This window comes from Poecilia mexicana, unplaced genomic scaffold, assembly GCF_051168715.1.
Source record: "Poecilia mexicana isolate PSO_F unplaced genomic scaffold, ASM5116871v1 scaffold_3, whole genome shotgun sequence".
Classification (NCBI taxonomy): Eukaryota; Metazoa; Chordata; class Actinopteri; order Cyprinodontiformes; family Poeciliidae; genus Poecilia; species Poecilia mexicana.
In genome coordinates, this window is record NW_028263372.1 from 32,551,065 (window position 1) to 32,569,441 (window position 18,377).

The 18,377-nt window shown below is 37.3% G+C and overlaps 1 protein-coding gene across 1 annotated transcript; it reads right to left on the reverse strand.

The window, feature by feature from the left end:
- Positions 1–12,321: 12,321 nt before the first annotated feature.
- LOC106921628 (leucine-rich repeat-containing protein 4C-like) lies at positions 12,322–14,684 on the reverse strand. The gene has a single exon (XM_088004451.1). The coding sequence runs from the start codon at positions 14,524–14,526 to the stop codon at positions 12,631–12,633; it is 1,896 nt and encodes a 631-aa protein (XP_087860577.1). The 5' UTR covers positions 14,527–14,684; the 3' UTR covers positions 12,322–12,630.
- Between the last annotated feature and the right edge of the window lie 3,693 nt (positions 14,685–18,377).

An 18,377-nucleotide genomic window follows, 5' to 3' on the forward strand; every position in this document is an offset into this window, starting at 1 on the left:
ATGCAGCTAAGTATATATAACAGTCAAGTCACAGCTACAAATAAAGTTTACTAAGCAGATTTATTTGGATTGCTCAGCTACTTAGTGAAAATGCTGCATGATAATATTTATATTAATTAAAAGATTGACTTCTCAGTTACTTAAGTTGTTTTAGGGAAATAAGAGGCAAACAATCCTCTTTCTGAGCAGAGTGTTTTTAATTAACCCTTAATGAAAAATAAAATGATTTTTTTCAAAATGTAGTTTGTCATTCTTATATATATTTAATTTCTTCCTCTTCAAATTGAGTGGTTTCACCTCCAACTTGGTTTCCTTTATCAGATCCCTGCCAGTTTAAGGGTTGCATGCAGAATCTAACTGTTCCTGTACATAAATCTTAGAGTTTGTCTATATAAATCTGCCACTGACCAATGACAACTTTTAGGTCCTCAATGCCCACAGCTAGTTATTTCTCCTTTGAGCCATTGGTATTTGTAAAGCTTTGTGTGCTCCTTCTTGTCAATGACCTTCCTACTGAGATATAGAGGAGACATAGGAAGAAGAAAAGCATAGTTCTTGCAAAATTGAGAGTAACTAACTTTGACTTAGCTCACATATTTCTGTACAGTACTCCAACCACTTGGTCAAGACATTCTATCAGTGCTTTGTGTGCCTGAATCTTGTTGCTGTTATGTAGTAAACTCTGTGAAGGACATCTCTGCACTACCTGATCTTTAAGACGCACTCTGTTGCTGTGTACCTTTGATTTCTATTTCTGAGTTCTTCTTATTGGGGTTATGATTAATACAGCTACAGTGCCCATCAGTCTGCACTTTTCAAACCACTGGAAAGATTTGTTTATCAGCCACTTCCTTAATCTGGTGACAATACAAGCTTGCAGATTTATAACAATTTAAAACCTTTGATAAAAAATTTATGTACTTTAAGTTCTTTGCTGTTTTATTCTGCCTGGTAAATGTGATGTTCACTGGTCCTAGACCTTCCTCCTGCAGCTGAGCTTATTATCTTAGTTTTTTTATACTTCTGTGTATTGTAGAGACCTTATCTGCCTTGATATCACCAGCATTGATCTCCTTTGGCCAAGGTGTTTTCATGGTGGTTGTTTCCGATAACTGGTAAAGCATACAAGTGGTTCTTTAGATCCTCTGCTCTTCTGTCTTAATAACAATGGTGACAAAACTATATAAAAAAAAATCATTGGTGATTTAAAATGAGAAGGTCATAAATAATTGCTCAGTGTAAGATTTTTCATTGGAAGCTATATGCTTTTGATGTAAATTTCTATTAATAATAGAACATTCACTTTTATATAAAGGTTGGATATTTTTTTTTATTAAAAAAAACTAAAAATAAAAGCAAAATACTTTGCACTTTCATTGAAAAATCTAAGCAACTTACCTATATTAGATATTGTAAAATACTCTATTCTGTTTTGAAGGGTCATGTAGCTTTTAAAGCTCAAAACAAGTTTTGTTTAGCTGAACTGAAGGCAAAAAATGACTCTTAGGCCTGCAAAGATTGCTGACCCCTGCTTCGATTTTAGTCTTGCCACTCAGCAGGCTCCTCAAGACCTGCTGTTTTTCTTAGTAGATGCTTTTTTGTGGCTTTTTTTCTTCAGCCTCTTCATGGTTACACAGCTGTTTTATAAATATTACTTCTCATGGTCATATGCTAGATGGTAGAAACGTTACTTGTTAGGTTGTTCATACAGGCGTTCAAAAGATTTTCAAACATCATTCCTCACTGTCTTCTTTTCTGCCCACTGTTGGTCTTCCTTCCTTTTCTATGGAAGATGTTCCAAAAAAAGAGCTTTGCTTTATTTAATATTCTATGTATTCCTCCACTACTATTTAAACATTCTGTCCGACGTCTGTCCTCCCACCACATGTCTGTCTTCCTTTCCTTACAGCAGCTGTTGCCTGGCAACAGCTCATGACTGCATTAGAATATTAATATATACATAAAAACAATATCAACCGGTTGGCAAATGGATATTAGATGTAAATTGCATCATTGGGTAATTCACTGGAGCTTGTATGTTATGTGTAGACGGGTACATCTCCCCTTGTGTGTCAGTGATAGTGCAGCCATCAGCAGTGCTCTTCTGATTTAGTGTTTTTCTGACACCTATGTTTCAATGACATTATTCAACTGTAAGTAATGAACAGTTTGAGACAAATTGGGTTTGCTCATGTTGTCTTTGTAAGAATAAAGACTTGAAGGTATAGTAAAAAAAAAAACACAACTAAATTTTAAAAATAGCAGATAAGATAGCCAAACAATGGTATTTCCTGTATTCGTGTGTTCAACATAATTTGTTACGTTGATATCACATTGTAGTGTAGATAACAGGTGAAATGTCAGTGTGTGTCCAAAAAATCCAAATACAACTAAAAATATTTATTCCGCTAGACTGCCACCACATTTATTTTTATGTTTATTTTTGACATCCAGAGTGCCAGTGGCTTTCTGTCATATTCATGGTTTTCCTTTAATCCACCATTCTCCTTCGCACCTGCTGTGAGATAGCTCCAGATTTGGAAGAGTTCCTATCACAGCTCATCTGAATACCAGCTGCCTGTCAGGTTTTGAACAGGTTCTGACAATTTTAAGCATTCTTTTTGTCTTTCAACCAGCAGAAGGTTATTCAAGTGTTTTGATTCATTTTGAAGAGAGTGTTTTACGAATCTCAGACAGGGTCAGGTTAGATATTTTAGATATCTGGCTCTGGCTAAACATTAGAGAATCTTGTGTTAGTATTCCTTGTAAGAAATAACTATTTTTTATTAATTGAAGGATGTTACATTTCATAGGAATAATGCTTTTCCATTAGTGCATTGTGTTTCCTTTTTATTCACCAACCCTAACATCTCCCAGTTAGATTAAAATTGTTTTTGGTCGCCACATCACTACTGGACATGTAGAATCTTGTTTCTTTTCCTTACATTCTACCAAAATGCTACAACCATGGGTATTACTCCTGCAATCACAATTTATGCAATTTACCAATAAATGTTAACATTTTTCCGCTTCCACCATGAGATTTACTGTAGACTTTTTGCTTACCCTGTATTCCTCAACTAAGACATGTCACATACTATATGTTGTAAAACATCGTAAACACACTAATGTGTAATATTCAATTTCACATTTGTTATTACCTCATCATAAACAGTTGGACCAACATGGTGCTTTGTACTGCTAGATTAGCTCGGTCATATTGCAAGTGCCAGACTGAAGAAGCAACTGGTCACTTGAACAACTGCACAGCAAGGCTGTCTGCTGCCAGCTCATCAAAGCTTGGAAAAGGGCAGGTAATTTCAGGGGCACTGCCAGCCATATCTGGCAACACAGGTAACCACCTGTTTAGCATAAGACACGTCTGGTGCATCCAAGCCCACAACAGTTTCCACTGAAGCAAAATACTAATTCCTACCACCTGTGCAGGACTCTCAATCCCACACTCATATAGTCACTACCATTTATCCAAGCCTGCAAGTAACAGCTGTTAATGAATCATCAAAATGTCAGGTATAGTCTTCAGTGTCACAAAATCCACAAGGGTGTAATCAGATTGCCTACTTCTACTTGCCCAGCACTGGAATAATTCAGTGTTTAGTTGGCGCTGAAACAAAAAAGATAAAATCTCCAAATGCTCTTCGAATTAATTCATTGATTTTCTTTAGGCAATCAGAGTGATTTAGGTTCTTCTTTTGATATTCTAACACTGCACTATACACTTACATAGCATACCAAAATGAATAGGCATTTTAGTTTGTCTATACACACTTGATATGCAGCATGACAGCCTAATTTGTCACCAGCACCTGTCAGGTCCTGTGGCAGTTTGCCCTCCATGAAATGTGTCAATCTTGTTATGTTAAACTCACTTCTAATTCATCAGCACAAGTTAACTAAAACCATATGTTTTTCTGCTTCCTCACAAAATGAATGGGTTCAATGACAATTGCTTTGTTCAAGCTTGTCTAAATGCAAGCTTTAACAATCAGCGCAAAGAACTGTAAGGGTGTTCACTTTTACTTTAGATATTCATGGTTTTGTCTGCATGGGAAGAGAAAAGGATAGCAAGTAACTTGGATGGAGAATGTAATTGGTGTCTTTCCTTTGGATTTCATTTTATGTGAAACTGTTTACAGATCCTACGAAATTTAATAGGTACATTGTATATTCAGTGGTGCTTATCTTGCCAGATTTCCTCCTGCAGTGCATTTATACACACACTAGTACCCACAATGTGTTAGTCTTTTTCAGAGCTAAATGGGCAACACTGGATGTAACAAAATAAAGGATTTGCAGCTCACATGGCAAATGTAAGTGTGTAACTGACTTTACTTTTTGTGCCATTTTTTCCTGTCTATGCACCAGTCATCCAGCAGAAAGTAAAGTAAAATTAACACAAGAATAGCTGTTGCCAAGACAACTTGGAACCATTTCTCTTATATGCCACAGCCATGTTAAAGTGTAGACTCCACATAATGTAGTTCATTATGAAAACTATTCTGTATGTGCCAATATCTATGTCTTTTCATACTCCATTTGGTCAATCTCAAGTGACTCTGAGGCAGAAAACATATTTGGTATTGGTAGCAGCATTTTGTTTGTACACGGAAAATTAAAATGTTGCAGCCTCTATTTTGCTCTACTTCTGTTCGTCTGGTAGATACTGCAATAAACCATTCCAGAAATCATTCTTATAATTTAAAGATGAAAAGTATCCCGAGCAGAATACACACAGTTGTGGGCACTGAAACCACATAAATATTTCCTCTTCTTTTTCTACCCATAACATTACAAGTTATTTGGCCCTTTTCTCTTATCCAGTCATTGCAGGCGAATGTCTGAAGCTACTCTAAGCACAAAAGCTGCCAAAACTGTGAGAGATGCCAAAATGCAAAAAGAGAAAGCCATCACAGCCTGGAAACTGAATTTAAACACTTGGCCTACAGCTGTTACAAACTGGCTCCCTATGATGTCAACTGTAGCAACGTTGCTTCATGATACTACTATTAACTGTGTTTATTTTAACATTGAGTTTTGTTTCTGTATACAAATTATCTAGGAAAATGGTAATTAAAAAAAACAAGTCAGTATTTTCTGTTTATATTTTTCTGTTGTCGTTTTCTTGTTAGTGATGTTTCACCATATTTCATCAAGAAACTAGTATTGTCCTAACAATGTCATTCAGTGTGGGTGTGCATAATTATCTTAAAATGTTTATGCTTCCTCCCACTCTTTAACACATACTAAGTAGCTGTTGCATGGAGACTTTACCATTTTACAGTGCCAAGCAGACGTAGTAAAACCACTTTCACTTTATCACACGTTGTCATGTTACAAACTCATACATCAAAGTAATTCAATGAGATCTTTTCTTTAGATCGGCAGTAAGTAATGCATTATTGCAAGAAAAGAGTGAGATGTGTTCTTCTTTAAAAAAGTTAATTTTAAAAGAGTGACATGCTTTTGTATGTAGCAACTTTAATTTTTATACCCTAAGATGGATGAGATTAAATACAGGGCATTCTTGAAAGAAAACCTGTTAGAGACAGAAAAGAAACACTTTAGACTGGAACGGATATTCACCTTACAAAGCTTGTGATGTAATAAAATTTAAAAAAAATACAGGTGCTATAAATACTCACCTCATTGAAATAGATTGAGCTAATTTATCTAGTGTGCTTAAGTAAGGTTACACCCTGTTACTGCATGTCTCCTTAACACATGTTTTCAGTAGGGGAAATGACTACAGAGCTGAAAAGGGAAACAGTTTGAACTTTAAAAAATGACTATGATTGCTTAACCATCTAGACTGCTGTTCTAGCTGGCTCCGAGTTACAATATTTTCAAAGACTGCTGCTAGCACAGCTTTGTTATCTGCTGAATCGTCAGGAGCAGGGGGGTGTATTTCGGCTAACAGTTGTCAGTAGATAAATTGGCATTCAGCTAAAATCAACACATAGATGCACTGATTTTATTAATGCATGCACTGTCATGCTGTTATGTCAGTTTACATCAGCAAACATGCATGTTCTGAACAGAGCTTCCCTAAGTTCTTAATTTGCTAATTGACCTAGTTTTGCCTAATGTGGTCTGCAAATAATCCACGTATTAAATCAGCCTCCTCCACCCCGGATATCCCCTTTCTGAATCTGAGTCAATTATAGTTAAAACAGAACATGTATTTAGTGATTCTTTCTGAGAACATTTACAATAGACCCAATTACATCAGGATTTGTTGAGTCATCATGAAGGGGTTCTTATTTACGTCCTTATTGAGATTGCTCATGACTAAAAAAAGAAAAAAAAAATCACATGTACTTGAAGTAATGATTGTGAGATTTAACATATTACAGATTTGCCTTTTTCACAAGGCTGTTCAATTTTGCTATAAGATTGTGTCATTGCTATTCACTAAACTTTAAGATTTCTCATGTGGGAGTTTTCAAAAATAGCCTAGGGCTTGCATTGCTGCTCCATGCTACCTCATCTCTAATTTAAGAGTCAATTATGCTGAATTTTATGCACATAACTATAGCGGATAGTATGTTAAGCGTTCAGTGATTCCAAAATGCAGGTGATCTATGACAAAATGCAGTAATGTGACCTGTTTCCTGGTGTTTAAGACTGATTAGGAACTGAGTTTAAGCTGCTTCTCTAAAAATGCTTCAAGCATGCCCCCTGTGCAATCATGGCTACTTAGCATTCAAAAACACAAGCCACTGTTGTACTCCCTTCCTCACTGACATTCATCAGATGTTGCATGCATGCCACTGGTAGGTAGCCTGACCTCTTCTCTAGCTGTCCACCTTTCACATGTGTAACAGGTGTTACTAGATACAGGATTATGAACAGCAGCAGTCAAATCTTAAACCATCTGTTTCACAGCTTGTTGGTGGACTGTTTAACTCCCCCGTCTTTCATCTACAACTCAACACCTTCAGTAGAGACTTCATTCAGGATGTCCATAAGTGTATTACTACACAGGCATGGAAATCAGAGTAACTTGTTTGATAATAAGGTGTATTTTAATTTTTCTTAAATACACTAAACAAAGGGCAAAATTATATTACTGAATGAAGCATTGAAATGAAGCAGTAGTTAAATGTAACAAAAGAACCAAATTGTTTTCAGCTTAAGGGATGGGATTTTGTCTGGATAAAATAATATTGTCACATGCACACACTGTAGTGCTGCTTAGGAAAATGTGTGAAAAGGTACAATCTCTAATTACTTTATTTATTTTCATGTTTTAGCACATGCATTCACCATGACCTCAGCAGGTGAAATTAACAATGTAGTCAAGCAGAAAAGCTGTAAGTAAGCAGGCAGAACTAAAGGTGAGGATATTTATAGAGCAAACCAGATTACAGCTTTACAACAACAGGGATGTGAAAAAAGTATTTTCCTCTGACAGATTTCTTTTGCTTTTGCTTTTTGTCAACATAAATCATTGGCATCACAAAACTAATTTTAATATCATCTAGAAATAACTTGAATAAATACAAAAGGTAGTTTAGATATTATAATTTATAATGGGGGGGGCAAAAAAAAACTATCCCAACTGACCTGGACATGTGTGATTAAGTAAGTGCTACACCGTCCTAAGATTACCTTTGAAAGCCAGGTTTATTTTTGCTAGCTAAGTTGTGAACGCACAGATTTTTGTGACCACTGACTGTACATCCCAACAATGACATTAATATTGTCATTCAAAGGGTGGCGCCAAAACCACTGCAGACATAGGAAACTGCTTAAACAATGAACAGAAGAAGAAAAACAGCAGTGATGCTTGATTTTAACAAATAGAGTGATGGACACATGCTATTTTCTCAAGTTTGATCATTTATTTTGCCGGGATTCCAAGGACACAAAATAGGTTGATTTCCAGGAAAGAAGTCCCTTTTGTTTTCCTTCTTTTGTTTTTTTTTACTATTTTCACCTCTGTAGATGGACTGAAAATTTCAGTGAATGGAATGTGTGTTTGTTGTTTAGGTTCATGTGGCTCACCTTCACGGACACCAAAGTTCAGATCTTCATGTATCAGGCTGCTGATGAGCAGATTCAGAAGGTATTTCATCTCACTAACCATCACTATAATCTCTCTGTTAGCAGACCTTTTAAGGTAATTAAATCAATTAGATAACAATTGCGTTGTTGCTGCTTTAACATTAGTTACAGAATTATATCAAACAGGTATGAAAACTTTGAAATAGAGGCAATTTGAACTATTACAATTAGCTGAGCAGCTTATAGCATGGTTTCTTGAATCAAATTCCCACTTATACTTCAAATTATGATCACAATGATTGTGGTCTTTCTGCTGCTAAGACACTGACCTCTCAACAGTGCTCGAAGGAATCAACCTAAAGTTAAATAAATTGGAAAAAGAAGGAGAAATCAGTAAAAGTCTGGTCTGCAGTCAGAGTATGATGTCAAACTAAAAATAAATAAATTAGTATGCTGCTAATTAACAAACCTTAATTGGGGTTTTATTAAGCTACAGCCAATGAACAACATGTGTTTCTTAGTTGTGACTTTGTTTCCCCTATGGATATCTTTTTCCTTTCGTCTGCAGGCTGCTTTGTGTTTGGCTGACATTTGATGTGTAGCTGTGTGTTTACGGTACTTTGTTCCACAGTCATCCAGCATCTAAAATTTAACTAGGAAATGCCAAACGGTAGAATTTGTACTGACAAACATCATCGTTATTGCACTAACAAGGATGTATTCCTAGTTTCTGTTGAGCCTACATCGTACTGATAAAAATAAAAGTAGAATATTAGCATTTCCTCTGTGGAGAAAAAGTATGATTCATTAATTTTTCACTTACCTTTCATTTTTTATTGAATTTGGCTTAATTTTATTTAGCCTTAATGAATCCATTACGTGGCTAATTAATCAATTAGAGTATTGGAATTGACAGTGTGCAGGGCCAACCATTTATCCCAGTAGAATCTGAATGAAGCCAACTCCATTTGCTTAATTTTGCTGGGCAACCATTTTATAAGTACTTTGTGATGGCACTGGGACACTTTCAAAAGCATTTTTGACCCTGAGCAATTCTGTGCCATTTGGGGAGATGGTCCTGTCAAAATGAGGCGCATGCTTGCTTTCTTTTTTTTTTTTGAAGCACTACATTTTTAGTTTCACTGACGACGTGTACATTTATTTTAAGTCTATAAATATTCTATAATATCCCAGTTTGTGGGTGAGAATGGGTATTTTCCGTTCCTCTTGGAAAGATTTACTTGCCTTCTTGAATTTGTCTTCTTGAACTAAATCACACTTTTCTGTTTAGTTTTTTCTTAGCACAAATGTCGATACACGAACAAAACAAGCACATTGCAAACGGAAGTTCTGATTGTCGTCTTTGTTAATGATCCATGCCAACTCTGTAGAAAAAAGAGAATTGCCGTTTTTTTATTTGTATTCATGTACAGTATGAACTACAATCTCAGGTATCAATATTGAACATCATCCTTAGTGAAATTATTTGGACTCCATACAAGCACTCTTTTTTTTCTTTTGTTTTTTTTGTCTTTTTTTAACAACTTGGAGCACATGTAAAATTATGATCATAAGATTTTTTTTTTTTGCATTATGTTTTTGAAAATATTTTTTTTCTGTAGAAATTTAGCCATGTGATGATTTTCCTCTCCAAAAAATGAGAGATGTCCCCACACACGATAACCCTCCCCATATATGGACAGTTGGCAGAATTGCACACAAGAATTTGATCACCTTGGCTGGGGGTTTGCGCAAAAAACAAACTTAGTCTGCTGGTATGTCGAGTCCAACATTCTGCTCGACAGTCTTCATTCAATTCCATCCCAGCAATCAAATATCTTTCTAGATAAGCCGTCCTGCCAAAAGCGACTACTAATACACAGATTTCCCATTCATTCTGAAAAACTCACAAGCTCCAAATATATATAAAAAATCTGAACCTTTTTTTTTTTTACAGTAGCCAGCATCAACATTGAATCATTAATCCACCAAAAGCATTGAAAAGGAATTGAGCATTTGATAAAAGAAAAGAGTGAAAAGGGAAAGAGTGGTTTATTTGTTGTCCTTACTCTGAAGAGCACCATTCTTGTCATCCAAAGTGAAGAGCTGCAGTGAGTAGTTCCTGGTTCAGCTTCTCAGGCCTGACATGCATTTACATCTGGAGTGGCTGCAAAGGCAAAAGCTGCTAATTTTACTTCTGTTTGAGTTGTTATTCTAGTGTAAAATCCAAGAACACATTGTCGTACAGCTCAAAATTCCGAATGTTTTTGAGCTGTTTGAGCTATTCATGGTGCTGGCAAAAAGATTTCAAATTATTTAATTCAGAAATTTTGTTTGCCATAAATGGAAAAAAATATTTCCCCAAACAATAGTAAGACATTGTTGAAGGGGTATATTAAAAATAATCTATTTCCTTAATTAAAGAAAAAAAATACCCTTAATTAATTAACTAATGGAAAAGCCTTTATTGGCATTGCAGCAAAAAATCCTCTAATAACCATTGACCAGCTACTGGTGTTTTTGATTATTCATGTTTGGCAATAAGTTCCAAGTATACCTTGCCTGTATTTTGTTCCAATAGAGACTCCTCTTGGATCAGTCCAGAATGTTCATTAGCTCCAGTCAGCAAAAACATGTTGTTTGAATTAAGAAATTATTTTTGAATCAATTCTCTCAACTATATGAATATTTTTTTGGAAAATTCCCAGAAATTTCAAGTTTGTGACTGGACATCAAGGACCTTTTTTTGCTATTCTGACATGATTTGTTTGGAAGTAACAATCAGTAACACTACAACCCATGTTCTTAGTACAATGTACTGTGAGTCAAATCCCACCAAACCCAGCTGTAAATCCGCATTCCATTAAGCCAGGTTGGTTAATAATTGGCCCAAATTGCGAATTTGCCAGTGGGAAATTAAAATATGCTTGTTGCACGGAGACCAAAGCAAAAGGCATGTCTACCTCCTCTTACTCTCCACATAAGGTCACTGTTTCCATGGCGACAGGCTGATGGCTAGTTTGCCTCCTTATTTCTTATTTATTTTTTACTTCTCCCCATCATATGTGCAATATCAGTGTTTGAAGACCTTTCATGACCACTGTTGATAAGAGCCCCCCCATGGCCTCTCGCCTCTACCCCAAACACTGCTCTTTCCTTTTCACTCCTATTATCCACTTCCTTAAGCCTCCTATTCTACTAAGACTAAATGAAAACCGCAGCATGTAGATAGACAGGGGGAGAGACAATGTTTTGATGGTCTATAAATGGTGTGACATCAAAATGTCTGAGAGTTTTTCCTCTGCCAAAAATGAGACTGAGCAGGGGTCGCGTCAATATCAAAGCCCTCTACCCTCTGTAAGATGTCAGCCACAAAGTCTCATGCTGTTTTCTTATCAGCTTTCCTCTATTAGTCCGGAAATGAACTGCTGATACAGATTAATGAGCTATAACACAACTTTTCTTAGTTTGTTGCCGGTTCCTAGCTGCTTCACTGACTATGCTACCCCTGTTTGTCTGACAGGGTCACACTACATTACAAACCAGCCTCATTTGCCTTTTTATCCGAACTAACAGATGGACTATCAGCGCCTGAGCTCGTGTGACCCTGGGGTGACGGCAAGGTGGCGCGACACCGAGTGGATGTAGATCATTACCAGGTTAACAGGGAGGCTGCAGACCACAACCTTATGCTACCCTTCATTTTCCTAAGAAACATTTTGCCGTTGTGCAGCACACGTATGCAGACAAAGCAAGACAAATGAGAGATGAGAACGGGGTGAAGAACATGCCAAAGCTCAATGACAGAAAGGCAATCGCACAAACCAGAAGAGTGAAAACAGGGCAAATGTTGACCAGGGAAAATGGATAATTTAGCGATAAAAGAACAGAGGAGGAACAGAAGGAAAATGATTAAGGGTATGAAGTCTAGAGAAATGTGAGGAGGCAGAGTGGGAGCGAGACCTTAATCTTAATTAAAGCAAAGGATGTATGGCTGTTGTTTAGGAGCCACAGGGGAAATGCACATTTACTCATTTGGCAGCTTTGCTCTGCAGGCATGCTGGTTCCACGGTGATATAAACCAGAGCTGTGTCATTAAAAGATCTAATCTCATCGTGAGTGACAGCTGGAATATGATGGTTAGGAAAATAACACCGCAGTTGTTTTGTTTGATGTCTTGTAAGCTTCCTCCATTTTGGACACAGCAATGTCCTTCAACAAATAACAGGTTAATGGAATCAGAAACATTTGCACACTAGGCCAAAATCTGCTGTAGTTTCACAAGCTGCATATCATCCAGCTCATATTCACATTTAATAAACCATTCTTTCCCTTGAGCAGTATCACACAGAGAGAGAAAAAATGAGCTAAAAAGCTATCACAAACTGTTTTTTTTATTTAGCCACTAGACATTTTTAATAAATAACTTTTGTTTTTGTAAAGACCCTTTTCAAAGTTTCAAGTTGTCTCTTTGCCAAACACTGAGTGCCGTCAAGATCAACTGTCAAGTCAACGGCATTTTATTCTTTTATTTTTTAAAGTTTTGGTCCATTGTATTCCAGTTGTAGACTGGCAATACTGGATATGTAGTCAATCTTAAGGTCAGATTTGGGTTTCTTGGACATTGTCTTTTGAACAAGCTTGAATCAGTAAAGGTTCTTGTGTGGCCGAGCTGTGTATGGTACTGAGCATTGGAGGGTGGTGATAAGTGCTCTTGTACGTGTTGTAGTGGTTGTAGTGCTCCAGTGGGGGGAGCGATAGGTGTCTCTCCATAGCAGCAACACCTGCAAGCTCTTCTTCAACAGTAATGACTTCCATAGAGGAGGCAGGACCATCAGGGTCCTGTTGGTTATGCTGCTTCCTCATCTTGTAGAAAATAACCAGCAGAACAGCGGCCATGAGTGTAATGGCTACGAAGCAGCCAATGATAATCTTGGTGGTTTTCATCACCTCATCCAGACCATTGAGGGCTCCTTCTCCATCTCCATTAAGAATTGGTATGGTGTAAGTCCGTTCTGTGGTCCTTGTTAAAACGGGCAAACCCTTTGTAGTAGAGGATGGTACCCAGCCATATGGGGGCAGTGGTGTTTGACTGTCATCCACAGGGGTCTCAATGGTTTCCACAGTGACTGTGGTAAAATAGGTAACTCCATTGTTTTCCACTGCAGTGACATTAAGGACTGCAGAAGCAGTAATGTTTCCTGCTGTGTTGCTGACCATACAAGTGTAAGTACCAGTGTCCTGCATTGTTACGCTGGTAAAATTTAATGTCCCATCATTGAGTACCGACAACCGTACCTTATAAGCCCCATGTGTTATCAAAGAGCCATTTGGTGTGAGCCAGCTGATGGATGTCAGCGAGCTTGTACGGCATTTAAGTTCAGCACCCATGCCTTCTGTCACATTCAGGTCACTGGGGGGCTCAACAATAACAGGAACATCACACTGGAAGTAGCTGTGGTCCAGTTCCCCAATATAACGACCTCTAAAGGTTGAAGGAGAATGACAACGAGCACAGCAACTAGTATTGGCAGGCACGGTTTCCTTAAGCCACCAGCTGAGCCACAAAATATCACAGTTGCAGTTCCAAGGGTTGTGATGGAGGTGCACTCTTTCCAGACGATGCAAGGGCGTGAAGAGGTCATGTGGCAAAAAGGTCAAGTTGTTGTGAGCCAGATTGAGTTCCACCAGTGACTGAAGATCATCAAAGGAATTTCTCTCAATGGTTTGGATCTGGGCATGCATCATCCACAGCTTTTGAAGGCTCACTAAACCTGTAAATGAGCTGGGCTTAATGACAGACAACTGGTTTCCCGACATTTCTAGCTCTTCGAGCCTAATTAAAGGTAAGATGTTAGGGATCTCTTTGAGGTTGCACATTCCCAAGTTCAGGTAGCGCAGGTTGGTCAAGTCCTTAAAAGCTCCATCAGAAATGTAGGAGAGACGTTTGAGCTCCCCTAGATCTAGCCTTCGAAGTGAAGGAACCCGGTTGAAGGCATAAGATGGTATACTTTCAATGGGATTGTTCCGTAGCCAGAGTTCTTTAAGTTTGGACAAGTACTCAAACGCTCCATTGGGTATTGTTGTAAGTCGATTATCAAAGAGTTCTAATGTGTTCAGACTTGCCAGCCCATTAAAAGCACCAATTTCAATGCTGCGGATATGATTCTTGCTGAGTTGCAAAATCTCCAGATGGCGTAGATGCTTGAAACTGTCTACCTTGATCACCTGAATTAGGTTGTCCTGAAGATTCAGGTACCGAGTATTGGTAGAAATGCCATCTGGGACATCCCGTAGACCACGACGTGTGCAGATGACTTTGCTGAACTGATTACTACATGAGCAGACAGAAGGACAGGTCTGAGCACGAACTAGTCCAGCTACCACCAGTATCTGAAGAGCCAAAAGCACCACAAAAAGGGGGTTGGACAGTGCCCCCTTCAGCCTACGACCTCTCATTGTCTGGCGTTGGAGGGAGTAGATCATTGTGTTCCGCATTCATAGTTCATCTGGTGTTAGGCTTCCCTGTAAGAAAGAGAAGAAAAAAAAAACACTCATTACTCATTTAATGTTGGTAGAAGACTATTGATTGTGTTGAATTTAATGAAAGAACGAGAAAAAAACTCTACTTTTGTCATTAATGTAATTATGCTAAACTTGCTCAATTAACATCCATCAAGTACAGTTTCTTCTTACATATGTTTTATTTTCCTGATGATTTAAGGGAGATATTCTAAAAAGTCAAGTAGAAAATTTGGAAATCATCATGTCAAAAAATTGTAAAACTTGGTTATGTCTTTTTGTGTATATTTTTTAAAACATAAACACTGAGAAATACCTGAATGCCAATAAATAATTTATACATGCTTTTAAAAAAATCTTTTAAAAATATTAATGGTTAATAACCATCACCCCCCCCCCCCTGAAAATGCAATGAAAAAATGGAACGTGGGGATTCTGTTGCATATTAAGGGTTTAGGAGAAAATTAATTTAAACTTTTAAAGGGTAACATGCAAAAACATACGGAAGGTTTTAGCTTAAAAAAGGATTTCTATGGTCAGCTTACTGATGTTTTGTTTTTTTTCATTGATTGATTTGTAGTTTTGCTCACCTATACATATATATTTTGTAAATTCTTTGCTCCACATCCACAACAAATGATCTGATTTTTTTTTTGTAGGTAGCTGATATTATTAGCAACAATCTGAATTCATATACTACATCAAAGCACAATATGAAAAAAAAAAAAAAAAAACATTAGTCTGCTATTTCAGAATCAAATCATATTGAGATTGATGAGTCAATTCAACCAACAGGTCCAGGAGTATGCGTGAAAATGCTTATGATAAAAATAAACCCAGAAAACCATACACATGGAGCACAGCCATACCTCTCACTTACATTCAGCAGTGCTGATGTGTCACTGCTACTCCTTGTTTTTGTTTTTTTTACATTTAAAGACAATAACCTACAAATAAATCTATACATTCCTTACAACAAACATATATAGGTGCTAAAAGTATAAAATGTGACAAGGCTCTGTCAAGATGTGCTGTTAAGTAATTCACACTCTGCAGTGCAGTTACTGGCTTTGCCAAGAGCAGGGCACACTCTGTATCACGAAGTAAATGTATTATTTAAAAATTAACAACATGTACTGGGTCCTACTGGGTTTTTCTGTTATCTGTTAATCATCTCTTTCTGTCAGCCCACAAGCAGAGAAACACCAGTGTATTATGACAGGTGTTTTCTAAACTGTAAAAATTGTTAACTGAGGTGGAAATGCTCACCACTGAGGGTGAGGGGCTGACTTAATCAGAAGAAATGAGGCTAGATGCCTTGATTTTGCACCAACAAGGCTGCCACAATACTCGTGATGGAACGAGGCTGCAGAGAGACAAGCCTCTGCAGGGGAATCAGATCGAATAAGACCTCCCACTGGCTGGAGCTCATTTTGTCTGGCTGGAATTACAACAAACCCTGCACTGCCACCAAAGAGAAGAAAATGTCAGACATGGCAAACACACTGACGGTGATTATCTGCTGCCAATAAAACATATCAGTTTGCAAATCCACTGGAATGCTAAAAGGTATGAGCCTTGCAACCACTCCAAGAGTAAATTAAGCTTTGGCCACATGCCGTATTCATAGTGCATTTAATGCCTCATTACATGCAGAAATGGAATATATATCATAAAAAGGAAAAAAAAAATCCCTCCTTTGTTGATGCAACACTGCATGGATTAATTTCCATCTAGCTGTGCTCAACATGCGTTCAGAGCCACTTGCAAGCAGTAAATGCTTACATCTAAAATCCTGCCAGTAACATAAAAACACCCACCCTCACTTTTCAGCTGCTGCACCAGCAGCACTGGCTTTGTGTCTGTCAGTGCTGGGACTTGCCAAATTCAGTGGTTATAATGAGTTAGTTGGGAAGGTGAAAGGAAACCCATTCTATCAAGCAAAACGAGGCTGTAAGATCTGCAATTCAGATCTTTTAAATTAAAATGTCAGATTATTAAAACTATTGCCACTGTTAAATCTCTTAAAAGAGCAATGTATCGTTTTCAACTAGCAAGATGCGCTAACTTGGACATTCCAACACAGCATTGAAGCCAGCTTGGCACAAAAGCATGTAAAGCCCTCCTTTGAGGAACTGAAGAGCCTAACACATTGAAAGAAAAAAAAATCTGTTTCATCTTCTCATTGTATAAAAATGAGATATGGTATTCTAAATCTATTCTGCACAAATCCAACTTGTGAAGATAATAAATCTTTTAGGATGAAACAAAAAGCACAAAATGTTGCATTATGTATTACTTGCTTTGCAGTCACATTTTGATTTTGATATTTGCGCAAACTTGTTCGCATGTTTTGCATTTTCCCTCTGGGTACTAAGGGGAATTTAGAATCTTTTATGTGCAACAGGATTAGACCAACCCAGTGACAAACACACGTATTTAAATTTGCATTTGTAGAATCAGACTAAATAGTTTCATGTTTAGAGGACAGGGATTCTCAGAAAGTAAAAGTATTGTTTTCACAGAACTCCTTTCCATTACCTATTTATTACAGTGCATATTTCTACTAATTAAATACATATTTGTTTTCAAATTGGTCCCCCTTTACGTAGGACAACAGAATAGAAGAGATCATAATGCAATACAAATAAATAGGGTTGGGTTGTTGATTAGACAATTACAGATAATTTCCAGTTAATTATATGAATGTAAAATTGAAAAGAGTGTTAAATATGAAGTGGTACGGAATCTGGCGAGACCTACAATGAAAGCGAAATAAGTTCCCGGCTACTGCGGAGGATGTCTGATGAGCTGAGTACCATCTTGCTAATTGATTCAACACATTACTGATTCATTACATTTGCATACGTTTGTTGCATGTCTGCTTTTCAACCTCGTTGGGGTGATGTTATAACCTCACAGGCCATCTGGGTCTGTGGAGACCTGGCTACAGACAAAGCACCACACAGATATACGGATAGATGACAAGTCTGATGCATCAGTGTTTGAAATTATCATAAATCTTGACTGCTGTGAATATATTTGCATATACCGGGCATACACCTAAACAGCACGAGCATAGAAAGCAGCAGGCCATCTTATCTTATCTTAATACTAAGTTTAAAGCACACTTTATTTTGTAAATGCTGATTATGAAGTGATTTATCATTCAGCCTGTCTGTGTCTGTCTGTCTGCCTGCCTGTCTATTAAAGCTTGTTTTAAATTCTGAGTTATTTTCCTGGGTACTTGAATCAAGAAAGCTGGTAAATAACTGAGAATTTAATTATTTATTTCAATTTAATTACACTGAAACCAGCCTTATTTTGGACTGTAGCTTAAAAGACTCAGAAGGACAGGACTGTTTTTTCTAATTGCAATATGTTTACAATTACATTCTTATGATGTGAACATTAACATTATTTTATATAATATCTCAATAATAACCACTTAAACTTGAAAGTCCAGAACTCTGTGGCACAGTTGCTCCTACCAACAGGTGCACAACAGAGAATACATAGTAGGATTAGGATTCTACCAGCACTTATTTTGTTAAGAAACCAACTTTATTAGCAGTCCAACACATTTTGTGACATGATGGACACAGAAACTGGCTGTGTTTCACTGTCCACTGTGCAGTTCTGCTCCATCTTGGCAGATGCTCAGAGTGCTTGGGTGTGTGGGAAATAAATCTGCCACAAGAAGCTGCTGGGTGTTGCTGACTTATCAGTATAAGATTCTTTAATAAGAGCTGGCATTATTAAAATTATTTCAATAACATAGCTTTAAGAAACATCATCTATTTTTGTCAGGGCATTTTTGCAGTTCA